Here is a 13,206-nt window from a genome sequence, read left to right as displayed (position 1 = left end):
GTTTCTAGCATTAGAGAAACAAAGTTCTGTTCCTGACTAAGCTGGACATGTTGGGTTTGATCTTTCTCGCTTGCTTGAGGGTTTTTGACTTGTGTGCAATACTTTTATTTCATGTCTTGCTCACTCATTAAATACTTAGTGCAGTCTCGGATAAACTCGTCATATTTAAATAATGAACTGACTCTTAGCAATCACAGGAGTGATTTCACTTTTATTTTGTTATTGATCAAGTGCTTTGCCAGCAGTTGATGTGTGATGAGCTGCTTGATGTGAGCCTTGGAGCAGCTGCCCACCACTGTCCCAGCAGCAGTCTGAGGGCTGAAGGGCACATGTGGAGAGCTTCTCCAGGAGCACGCAGATAATTGTGCATCACCACAGCATGCTGCACAGAGAACTGAGAAGAAGATGGCCCAGGCTATACTGATTTAATTGAGAATCATGTCTACATCTCAAAGGAAGTGCTAATCACCTGGCCTCAGAAGACATTTCTTTTCCAACATAGGTTGCTGGCAAGAGCAATGTGCAGGTGGTGGCTGTAATTACTTGCTGAGTACTATCTGTCAGTCAAAATAGATCATATTAAACCTACTTTTTCTTCTACTTTGTTAGAAAAAAAATGAAAAGATTCAGTAGAACCCAAGATCGTGCGTTGTTTGTTGAAAACAAGGCACTTTCTCAAAGGCAAATGGATTGATTTTAGAAACAGATATGCAATTATTTAAATGCTTCGTACATGTGAGGTTCCAGTAATTGTCTTGTGCTGCACAACAAGGCTGTCCCTGGGGTGGTTCTTCTTCTCTCACATCTTTTTCTGACAGCAGCTGATAATGCAGCTACCCGGTTTCCAGTGGCACAGCCGTAAGATGAGAGTGACCCTGGGTGCTGTGTCATGGTGATGCTTCTCCTCTGAGGCTTTCCTGATCTCTCTGATGATTGAGAGGCAGCACTCACAGGTCTCTCTTATCTTTCTCAGTGCCCGAATGCTGGAGAAGGTCCGGCAGCAGCTACAGGAAGAAGTCCTGCGTGTTCAGAGCCAGCTCTTGGATGAGAAGAAGAAACGAGAGCACCAGGAAGCGCTGGTCAGGCGGCTGCAGAAACGTGTGGTGCTCCTCACCAAGGTGAGTTCCTACGCCATGTTTGGAAAAGTCCTTGTTTCTTTCTGCCAGGTGCAGCCCTTCCTATTTCTTCTTTTTTCACCTCCTTAACTGGTGCTATAAAACTGTTCTGGGGTCTTTGCATAATGGGTGCTGTGGGAGACATGAAACCTGTCTTTAGGGCTTCATTGGAATGGAAGTACCAGTGCCTCCTAAAATGCTGCTAATGTTCCCCCCAAGCTGGGCACATGCTGTGCGGAGGATACGTGACTTTGTCTTAGGCTTGGCATCGATGTGAGGGCAGAGAATTGAATCATGTTGTTGCTGGAGTGTTTTGAGCCACTGAAGGGAATTTATAATGGCTTTGGCTGCATTGCCTCCTTTCCTAAAGAGAACGAAGTGGCGGCACCTTGTCAACTGTTCCTGTGGAAAAACAATTTACAGAGAGTAAGAGATTTGCCTTCCTCTTGCGCTGGAAGTCTGTTCAAATATAATGGCAAGCACTAGACCAGTAAATTGAAAATACGTTTTAAGATTCTTTCTATAGAATATATCAAAGGGGTCTGCATCATCCTATATCAGGTGTACTCTCACCATGAAATTCTATACAATAATTCTGAAGTCCACAGAGCATTGAAAATTTTATATTAAATTCTGAGAGCTCTCTTTCCACAAAGGGAATAATAATTTGCTGTAGTCAGAATGAGAGTTATTTCACTTTCCAAGAATACTCCTTGCAAAACTTCCCTCATCTAAGCAATCTCCCTGGTGTTATAAAGCTGCTCACGTAAATGAGCTTATATGTGTGCAGAAGGTCAGACTCCAGTAGTCAAAACTCATGAGAGGGAGCCAGGCACATCACCGTGATGGGAGGCAGGAGGGGGAAGAACAGCTCTGGTGCCTGAGCTTTAGGCTTTGATTTTCAGTGTCAACTAAAGCGTTTTGATCGATTTTAATTGCTCTGCACCCAATTTTGTATAATTCCCATGTCATTGTTGAGCCAAAGAAGCTGTGATGTATGGTGCAGTAAGCAGGGCTCTTGAAGCATGAAGCAGCCACTTTACAAGAGGATATTCCATCAGGTCTTCTGACTGCAGAGTTTGATGCCTTGGAGAGTCACAAAAGTGCAAAGAGAAAAATGACAGCAGTTCTTTCAGCTTCACACTGAGGCTGGCACTGCAGTCAGGGTGGATGGACCAAACTCTCTGCATGGAATCAGAAAAGGCATCTCCTCCTCAGCCCTTCTCCTGCCCCCAGCAGCAGACAGCTCTCCACAGTGTTCTACTTTGGAACTGCCATGGCTGGATAAGACACAGGTGGATACTGAGCCTGATAAAAAACCTGTCTTTATAACCTTCTCAGCTGTCTAATGTTGTGCTGGACTGCTCAGCCCTGAAGGAAGCTTCTCAGATAGTTTCTAAAATATTCCCTCTGTTAACTTTATTACCAATGCTCAGCAGAAATACTCTTTTGTCATAGAACTCAAAAATACCATTACTTTTCTTTAAGTATGGGATAAAACCACAACAGTACTTTGGCATGTGATGGATTGTACCCTGATTTATATGAAAAGACAAACCTTTGCTTCGTTGGCTGGGCTCCCCCTGAAGAGGAGTATAGGAAAAGTTGAAGTGTTCTTCATCAGACCATCACAAATAAACTTGTGTTTTGACAGGGGAGGTTTTCAGTGTGCTCAGTGATTCCTCAACTGACCTGTTTTGAAGGAATAAGGACTTTGCTGTTCCCTGAAGATTTATATTCCATCCAGAGAACGCTGGGGTCCTTTGTGAAGAAGTACATGCATTATGGTACTTGGACAATCTATCCTTGGCACTGTTACTCCTGCTGGTTGCTCTTCTCATGCAAAATCAGAAGAAGGAATTTCATTTAATTTAAAAAAATGTAGTATTGTGATTTAAAATGAGATTGAGCAAATATATTTCCTGTCAAAAATAATTATTTTACATTGAAAGCATATCACCTAGAATGGTATTTAATCATCTAATTAGTGGCATCAGTACTATAGCGTGCTTCTATGTAATTTGAGAATGGAAAAGATGAGTTCCCTCTATTCAATCTTTGTCTTGTTAAATAGGACTGTGAAAATCTAATTTGGGGGAGAGTATTATATATATGATCAAATTGCTATTGCTTTTGATGGTATGACTTCTGCATTTGTGTATGTTTGACCCTCTACTAGGGCAGTGAATCAGTTCCTGTGTGCTGAGCAAACACGGCCTGAAAGGCATCAGAGGTGTTCAACAGTGCAAGCTTAATGCTGTAACAGTTTTCCTTTCTTTGGGCTCAAATTGGAACCTGGAAGTCTCAGTCCTAGAATATGTTTTAAAATATGAATAGAAAACAGCAAGTTGTTCTTCGTTTGGTAACAGCAGTACCAAATATTCCAGTAGCAAATGTCCTCTCTTCAGGGGGTACTTGCTTTGCCAGTCTGACTCCTTCTCACTTCTGTGGCTACTGATTTTTTTTTCCTCAAGATTGAAGCAATACTTCGTGGCTCTTACAGGCTGCCTGTCTCACTTGTCAGTCATGCTCAGTTGCTGCTCACCACAGTCTCTGTCTTGGTTGCTCTCATATTTCCATTTCAGTGCATTTAACGTCTCTGTCCATTGCTTCCTTCCTCGCCTCATTTGCTTCTTTAGGGCTTTCTTGATCTTACTTGGGCCTTTCCAGTTGGTTTACTGCTTGGAAGCGGCACAGCTGTCAGTCTGGGATACTTCAGTGCATCCCTACAAACCTCTCTTCCCTGGCAGAGTAGAGGAACAGCATTCTCCAGTCTCTAACGTGTTACTGCAGTGGTCCAGCCCCATTGATTCCACTGCTGAGTGTGGGTGGGTGTAGGAGCTGCATCCTGATTGTTCCTGCTCACAGACTGTACTTTAGAACATGCTGGTTGATCATTTTGTCCCCTATGTCCTTGTAAATCAGGGCAATTCTTAAGTTTTCTGATTTACATGTTTACAGTGAAACATAAGACTAGATTTGGGCACCACCAAGGCTTTCAGACATTGATGGCTGGAAGGTTTCTCCTGGAGTGTCACTCCCTCCACTTAAGGTGATGAAACAGAAATTGATGTTTGAAGGGATGGATTCACTCTCTGTCAGAGATCTGCCTGGCTGGGCTTGCTGTCTGTCATGCTTTTTGCTTTCCCTTAGCTCAGAGTTTTGGGAAAATCTTTCATCTTTGCTTTAGTACCTGAGGTGGTTGTGATACAGCAGTACTGGGAGATACCTGAAATGCTGGGGAAACACCTAGTCCACCTCTGTCCTTTTCCCTGTTTGATTTACTGCTGTGTTTGCTTTGAATGCCAGGTTTACTCACACAGTTTTGTATTTGACTTTTGTGTTGTCCTTAAGCTTGTGAGTGTTTATCTTTTTCTGAGAGCTTTGCACACAGCTCCTGGTCTTTGTTTATGAAGTGGGCTTGTTAAAAACAGTCAATTCTGCTACTGAATGGCTAAAATTTGAATCTCTCAGGAAATTTTATATGATGTAGAGGCCTCCCAAAATGAAAAACCCTTTCTGAAATCCTTATCTGAGTGCAAGCAGCTGATTGAGTCAGTATTTCATGGAAAGAAAGCTCTGGTTATTTATTTCAGGAGGACAGCTTCCAGAGGGCACAACTGGGCCTCGTGCAGCAGAAATGAGGCTGGAGAACAGCAATAAAGGCACACTGAAAAGCTCCCAAAGACGTCTGATGTGGCCATCATCTCCTCCTCTCCTCCACCTGCTTGTGATCAGCCCTTACTGTGTTCCTTACTCAGCTGCTGCCAGGGTTCAGACCTGCCAGGCTCTTCCCCTGCACGTGTTCAGTTCGGTGCCTCCCAAAAGCAATGATTCCTTCTGTGCCCAGAGCTGCCAGAGGTACCTGCAAGAAGCTGTAGAGTGAGTGGGAACAGCCCATAGCACGTGCTGCAGGTTTGACCAGAGACTAAATGCCCTGCTTTTTGCAGCCAGGGTGTGATCCTTTGCAGGAAGCTCAAAACTCAAAATGGGAAGCACAGTTTCGGTGACTTTTTGTAACTTATTCCAAATGAGGCCAATTTGCTCCTGAAACTGTAGGCTTTATGAATGCACACTGCCATAATTGCAGCCCTTGCTCTCGTATAAGGCATAACACAAGGACTGAACTAATCTGCTTGTGTTGGATGTTGTTGTTGTTTCACTGTGTTTATTTCCTGTCTGTGCACTTGTCTGCCTTTGGGTACTCTCCTGCCCGGAGAAGAGACTGAAAAATTCCCTTTTGTTTCCTGAGCTCTCAACCAGATCATGTGATATGATAGGAAATCTGTTTCTATTGAGATATAATTTAGGCCATCACCATAAAAGTTAGAGATTAAACAAGTATTGATTAACCAACTCCAGCTGACTGCTGATACCACATGTTCCTGGAGATATCAGTCAGTGTGAAGTATATTAGTGAATCCCAGAGCTGAGAATGGCAAAGATGCATTAGAAATGGGACTAGGTAATTAAACTGTTCATTAAGCATGGCAGATGCAGAGTTCATGACTTGATTTGCCATCTGCTTTGTTTTGTAATCAGTAAAGATTTAAAATAATGCTGATGGCTTCTCTGTCGTATTGGGTCCTGCGTTATGTTTTTTTTGAGGGGGTAGGTAGATGATTTTAAAGCACAAGGAAGGATCTTAAAGTTCTGGGTGTGGAGATAAGAAGGTGAATTAAACCTTTTCCTGGGATATGGAAAAAATTAGCTGTAAATACAGCAGTCACTGTAGCACTGAAAACAGGCACTTTGGCAGGCAGATTCTTGTGACAGACCTTTTGGGCACCATGCCCTGAGCTGTGCTCTGCTTCCAGACAGCACAGCTGGCCTTGGGGCAGGTCTGAGCCTCTCCTCTGGGCTATGAGCAGTATCCAGTGCTTTCCCTGGGTTTTATGATACTCCTTCCTTCCTTCAATCCATGTGGTGGTTCTGTGAGTGTCATTTAAGCAGTGCTATTGCATCACCAGCTGTGCTGCTGCTCCACACATGGTTGTTAACTGCTGTCAGCCTGACCCTCGCCAAACCTTTCCCTCTGCTCACTGTGCCTCCCTTTGGAGGTTTTTATAAACTCAGGGAAGTTACCTTCCTTTTTATGCCTGCAAATAAGTACATTTTAAGGCAATTCCACTTCTCCCTCTTCAGTGATTGAGCAAGGCAGGTTTTGTGAGTGCTTCCTTAGACCATCCTGCATCCTTGAGAAGGAGACAAGACACTCTGTGTTTGAAGGAGACTCAGCAGCCTTTTAGATTGAGCACAGGTCTCTCTAATTTCAGCTTGATTATATTAATCAGTTAAACAATTTCAGAGAAAAGGTGGTTGGTAGTTAGGGGTGGAGTAGGATAATAGCAGAATGAGGCAGAAGATCATTAGCAGGTGTGGAAAAGAGGCAAAGAGACAATTGCTGCCTGTGGAGTGCAGGGGCTCGGAACAGGTCACTGCAGAATTTTAATTTTTAGTTACCAGCAGCATCATCAATTTTAATTCCCAGACTCCTCTTGTAGGGTGCCTTTTTTAAAGAATGAAGAGCAACAGGTTAGAGATGAGGTAGGTGCTTTTATGAATCATTTTCTGCCCTGTGAGCTGGTGTTAAAATTATCCTGAGTTCAGTCTGATGCAGGGTGGTTGTAGGGCTTTGTGTTTGTGATTTCCACAGGAGTGTCTGGGTTACTGGATAAAGGGTGCTGAGTTTTGTGAGGAGAAAGCAGGATTTGGAAGTTTGATGACTGCTTCCATGGATGTTTTTTGTTGGAGTTAAGGAAATATCACACTTTGCTTTTGTTGGTCTCTGACAGCTTTCTGTCTATGAGGTGGAAAGTGCTCCAGGGAAATGGAGTTCTGTGAGGAGTTATTTTAACACAGTTTGTTTGGGGACTTCTTTTGTTGTTGGGGTTTTTTTTTTCTGTATAACCCAAATTTGTTATGCTTTTTTTTTTTAATAACTTCTGCCAGTTACTTTCTGTGTTATATTTTAGTTCTAATCCACTTAACCACCTTCTAGAGCTCAAGTAGCTGCCTCCACACATAGCAGTGTCGGAGGTAACTTGCTGTACCACTCTTTGCCCGCAGTAGATGCCCTGCAAGGTAACTCCACAAATATGTGTTCTGACAACACGTTTCCTGGCTCATTTTTCTTTTTTCCTGTCTGTCACTGGTCTGCTTCACCTTTCTTAATCATCTTGCAGTCTGCTTTGTGAGGACCTTTAAACCATGCTCTTAGCTTCCATACCTAACAGCCTGCTAGGATCTGTTAACCTGATTTCAAGTATCTCTAGATCTCAGAGTATGAGAGTGATTTTTCTCCTCTGTCTGTACCCTCTAATTTGTCTGCTTCTGAGTTTTATTTAGTTTTTAATGGAATGGTCTAACTCCAATTTTCAAGGAAGTTGCTACAGGGAATACAAAAGAACAAATACAAATTTTATCAGCTTCAACTGTTCCCCAAGTCACTCAGCCCTGCCCCTAGAGAAGCACAGCAGTGTTGATGGCTTCACCCTGGCCTTGTCATGAACCAGCTGTAGTATTTATTGAAATGGTTTCATCTGTAGCTTTCTGAGCACAATCCCACAATACTCCAACGGCACTTGTACAGTGACAAACTCTGTGCTGATTTATACTTGATGCTTCGTTATATTCATTACAAGATCCTATTTGCATGCTTGACATTTTAAAATACTGTGTTTGGAATGTCTTATTTATTTTGAGACCTTTATAAAGCAACCTCAATCTAAGGGTTTAATTGTTACTGATAGCTAAGAGTATAATTACCTCAGTAAAATATCATGGCTATATTAAGCAAATGGCAATTGTCTTCCAGAATAAAATGAGTACAAGCCATTTTACATTGAAACAGGTTGTTTCTCGAGGCCTGCTAAAATCATTTACTAATATAATTGCAGAATCTCTCTATAGAGAATGAGTAAGGAGAGCTGAGATTGATGTGTTTGTAGAAGGGACTGACTGCAGCAGTGTTGAAGCAGTGCACAAAAACCATTTGGGAGGAGGAAGTATCTTTTAACAAAACCAGAAAATGTTACTGTTTCTGAAGTGAGACTTGCAGATTTTGGAAATTCAGAAGAGGGTGTGGGCTCCCAGAGCAGTGCCTGCTTTTCTTTTGCTTGGTTTTCTTTTTTGCTGTTGTTCCTTACTTTGCCTGATTTGGTCCTAGGTTTCCTACTCACTTTTGACTCGGTGAAGAAAGTAGCAGAGTTGTCGAGTTCTCACTTCCTTATCCTGCTCCAAAATGACTTTTCCAAAGCCTGAGAGTTCCTGTAGTTTGACTTGTCAGTCTGCATTTGTCAAAGGTATCTCTGGCTCTGAGATGTGGGGGCTGTTCCCAGGCTCTGGGCACCACATGTGTTTGGGAGAGAGTCTGCCCTCACCTTCTTGCTTTCCACTGCATCCTCTCCAGTGAGATCCTTTGCTCGTGATCTGTTGTCCTAATTCCTCATAGCTAGTGGATAAGTTTGCCTTTTCCCTGACTTTGGATACTGTACTTTGTGTACCTGTGTGGCACCTGTAGGAGTTTGTCCCATGGAGGCAGGAAGGTGATGTGCTTTGGTAGAGTTGAGCTTTATCACCTGAGGGCTCTCAACATGGAAATGGTGAGTGTGAGTTCAAATGGGCAGCCTGGAGGCAGAAGATGAATTGGCTCCTGGGCCTTGCTTCCCCTTCCCTTTCAGAAGCATAAAAGAGCTCATAGAAATTATCTTAGCAATTCTCTGGGAATCAGTTTTGTGTAATTCTTTCTCTTGCCTTATTATGTATCTGGTAAAAACCTTGCAATGATAAAAATATGGAGCTCATTACTATCTTTATATCTGATGTTTTTGAGGTGGAGGCACAAGGACAGCCTCTGTATTCTTATTGATGTTATCTCTGACGTAACTTCTATTTAAGCAGTGAGTTTAGAGGGTTTCTTAAAATTTTATAACAATTCAGAGTGTGCAGCAAAGTTAAAAGTTATATGTTATTTTATGAGGTATTTGTGAAGAACAATAGAAATGTGATCTTTTTTCCCAGAATACTGACTGGATTCTGCTTTGTTCTGCCCCCACTAGATATTAATGCTCACTGCTAAGAGGTTAGATTATGAAAATTAGAAATATACCCATAAAAGAATTTATATGACCTTCAGTTTTCATATTTCTCCGAGAGAAAGGGCTGTAGGACTTCTAAAGGTAAAATATTCAATAAAAAGAAATTAGGTTAATCCAATGTTATGGCTGAGAATTTAAACTCACCCAGGTCAGGTAATTCAAAGTTATAGTTCCCTTGATGCGTGTGCTGTAACATTTATTCCTTAGCTGCTCAGCTCTGAATTATGAAGGATGGTTGAGCAGGTCTGGCAGGGAAGCAGGCAGGAAGATGGATGGGTGGAATGAGGGAGTGATTGTTGGGGGAAGTTGGGCAGAACAAACCTGACTGCTGGGCAGGGGCTTGGGCAGCATCCAGGGATGGGGAAGGGGATTGGGATTTCTGAACAGCAGGCTCTGAAATACCAGCAAGGCTAAGCTGCACAAAAAGGGTTGGTGGTTTTTTTTTTTTTTTTTTTCATTTCTTTGTTCCTCAGATACTTACGGTTTGAAGGCATTTATCTCACTGCCTCTTAGAGTGGTGGTATTGCCACAGGAACTGCAGCTTTGAATCTCTGACTTCTTGCTGTTTTAATTCTCAGCCATAAAACTGGATTAACTGGGTTTGCTTCAAGTTGAATTGCAATGGATTTTTTTTTTTAAGGGTAGGAGAGAGAGATAATTAAGTAATTGCACAGTAGCTTATTTCAACATGTGATGTGAGCCTCTGGTAAGAACAGCTGCACTACTCAGACACTAGTCAGAGCATCCTTTCAAATGAAGACCCAAAAATCTTTATAAAACTGAAGGACTGTCTGGAGAATTGAGGAGTTTTGGATTGCTCCTGGCACAGTATCATGCAGTACTGGCTATTTTGTTCAATGTGTGTTCACAACATCTCAGGTCAAGCATTGCTTAAATTGATGAATATATTAGAAGTCAAATGAGGTTTTACAAAGCATCTTGGAAGTGGTTTCTGACCCATGATTTGTAGCATGGAGGAGAAATGTACTGTTCCCTCTTTTATGAGCACATTTGTTTAGGTAGTATTTCAATACAGAGTCAACAACTGTTTAGTAGAAGCTATAGAAAGTTAGAAGAATTGGTATCGTTTCAGTTAATTAATTTTGATTGATGTAATGAGATTATTACATTACAAGTTTCTCAGTGTATAGAACAGCTGCTGGGTTTTTTTTGTGTTATGTGGGGCAGGACTTGTGAAGAATCCTTAACTGTAAACTTGCCTGTTCAGGTGGAACCAATTTGGGACACTGGGGGAGCTGAGGCTTAGTTTTGTCTGTATGAATCCAGAGCTTCAGGATTTCCCTGGAAAGATCACTGCCTTTTTGAAGTCAAGAATTTGGAAAGGGATCAACAGGTAAAGTGTGAGCACGAGACAGGAAAAGAAGGTGAGTTTCTTACATCAGGATGATGCTGAACTTCCTTTCTGTCAGGAGGAGGAGGAGAGGGAAATCTCACACGAATATTCTGATTTGTAGAGGTTGTATTAGGAAGGTTCTATAACCCTGCAGGGCATCCAAGCCGCTTTTTAAGCGTAGGGAAGCTTGGCCAGAGTAATGTTTAAACATGTCTGTCTGTGTCTGCATCTCCTTGCTTCCTGTGGGTAGTGAAGTGCAAGGATTCCAGCAGATGTGTTCCTTTGCCTGCCACGGTGTTGGGTGTGTGCAAAGTGCCATGAGCTTATTCCAGCGTTGCATCATCAGGCTCTTGCTCCTGTAGCAACACTGGGAAAAATGGAGACTCCACCCTGCTTTGTCTTTTAGTCAATATTTTGGGTGCCACAAGTCAGTGTGCAAGGATTTGAGACCAAGTGGTTAAAGTGAAATGTGAACACACTTCCCCTGGTGGGTTATTGCACTGTTCCCACAGCACTCTGGGGCTCATGTCTGCTTGTCCTGAGTGCCTGGAAGGAGCTGTAAAATCTAAATACAGAAAGAAATGGATGACAAGACTCAGGGCTCCCTGTCCTTGTGAGCAGTTGAAGGAGAGATTCAGACCATGATGCGCAGCAGGTCCTAGGGAGAGCTTTGGCCTGCTTGATTGCAGAGCCCATAGGTTTGGAGTGGGGTGTGCCTGAAGCCCTGTGGGCTCTGTGTCCAAGGGACAGAGCCAAGAACTCATTCCCCCTTCAGCGAGAGGAGATGCTCTTACTCCCTTTCTGCCTTTGAGCAGTAGAGTCTTCTCTCCACTGGAAGAGTCCCTGCTCCCACACCCATTTTTCTCTGCCTTATGTGGTAGATGGGTTACAGGCAGGTCCAGGACCAACAGCTCCTTGTTATTGCTTCGTGGATGGGAGAGTAGCTGGGAAGGCTCATTCTGTGCATTGAACTTGTGATTAAATTAAAGATAAACATGGATGTGGAGTAATGTCCCTTTCAGGATGTGCACACAGCACAGAGCTGCATGCTTCTACAGGGCATTTACAAAAGGAATGCGCAGCTCCCAAAATGATCTAGTGCAGGAATTAGAAATTTAAGCAATTTAACTCCTCTCCTCAGTTGCTGCTTTTTCAGACACATATATAAGCTGCAGAAGTTTTATGTTTTATGCTTGTAACAGGAATTCTGCTCTGTAAATAGTGTTTTCAGCTTTGCAGATAAGCAACTTTCTGGCTTTAATAAATTAATTTTCTGTTGATAACATACTACCTTTGGAGACCAACTTTTCAGGTTGGCATTTCTATTATATTAATTACAAAGAGGGGAGAAGCTGTGCTTGTTTTGTCATTGGGAAATGCCATTTGCAAAGTTATTGGAAAGCTGACCTTGTCAGAATTGTTATTACATTATCCCTCAGTGAGGGCCACCACAACTGAATGACAAGAAAAAAATGCAGAAAGAAAAAAGCAATTTCAGGAGATATAATGAAATCAAAACAAAATGCCTTTTATTCCTCTCCAACGTGAAGATGTTTATTAAGATAGCGTATGTAAGGGTTTGGTGCTGGGGGAAAAAAGTGCTTGTGAACCATTTGGGGTTGTTTTTTAAAAATTAAAATCACCATATAAGAGAATTCTTGACCTTTTGCATGAAGTGAACATGAACAAGAGGCAGTGCTTACTCCAGTGACATCTCTCCCACTTCCTTTTTTCACTATGTATCCCTGTCCATTATCCCTTTTCCCTCTCGCTCACTCTTCATGAGGCTAAAGGGGCTCAGACTTCATGGACCAAAGGGCTGGGGGTGACCTTTGTCACTTCAATGCTTGGAGAGCTCACCCTGGAATAATTTTCTTTCCCATCTCTGGTTCACTCTGCCAGTCCTTTAAGTAAATCCCAGCTCTTCTGTTTGCATCTAGTAAAATGCCAAGCAAATAATCTGTTTTCTCCTTTGCCTCCCAGTTTAAAACCACGGAGCTGTTAGTTTTCACAGAGCCATTCCTTGTTCTCCCTGGACACTGGGGAACAGCAGCAGCAGCAGCAGGTTCCTGCTCTGCCTCAGTGTCCCATCCAGGCACAGCTCTGCTGAAAGCCTGGGTGATTGCCTTCTGCAAAGAGCTGTCTGCTTTCATGTGCCCCTGAACAACCCTGTGCAGGAAAGTACCACTCAGCTTAGTGGCCATTTCATCTTGGAACATGAGGGGTACAGCAGGATCTGCTGAGTGTCTCATTCTGCTCATCCCTGTTTTCTCCTCTTTCTGCTCTGTGCTGGAACTGTCACAGAGATGCAGGTCATGGGTAGCTCAGTGAGTGGTTCATAATGGAGCATGGTCATCACACTTTGGAAGCTTTAAATGGAATCTTTTTCTCCAAAGAAATTATTTAAAAAGCCCCAGAAAGCTTTTTAACCCACCCCCTCCTTCTATGTGAGGCAATGTGTTTCTTATGTAATATCTGTGCACATGAATTTGTCATGTGTGGTGTTAACCTGAGGCTATGTTTGTAGCCCTTGCATTCCAATATTGGCTTTTTTACTTGCATAAAACAGAAGAAAAATAGCCCTGCTGAATTCCTTGAAAACATCCTAAATGGGATGCTGAGGAGCTGTAAATAATAG

The 13,206-nt window shown here is 42.6% G+C and overlaps 1 protein-coding gene across 2 annotated transcripts in view; it reads left to right on the top strand.

Moving 5' to 3' along the window:
* MAD1L1 (mitotic arrest deficient 1 like 1) overlaps window positions 1–13,206 on the top strand; it is a 348,924-nt gene that overhangs the window by 101,354 nt on the left and 234,364 nt on the right. For both annotated transcript variants that reach the window (XM_042037256.1, XM_042037260.1), the window contains one exon: window positions 974–1,118. In XM_042037256.1, the coding sequence (XP_041893190.1) occupies window positions 974–1,118 (145 nt within the window). The remainder of the gene's footprint in view (window positions 1–973; window positions 1,119–13,206) is intronic.

Source organism: Corvus kubaryi, unplaced genomic scaffold (assembly GCF_017639235.1).
Source record: "Corvus kubaryi isolate FWS band 111438036 unplaced genomic scaffold, C.kubaryi_AGA036_p1.0 37387, whole genome shotgun sequence".
In the NCBI taxonomy this organism is placed as follows: Eukaryota; Metazoa; Chordata; class Aves; order Passeriformes; family Corvidae; genus Corvus; species Corvus kubaryi.
Note: the sequence above shows the minus strand (reverse complement) of the source record. Positions and strands in the feature narration are given on the sequence as shown.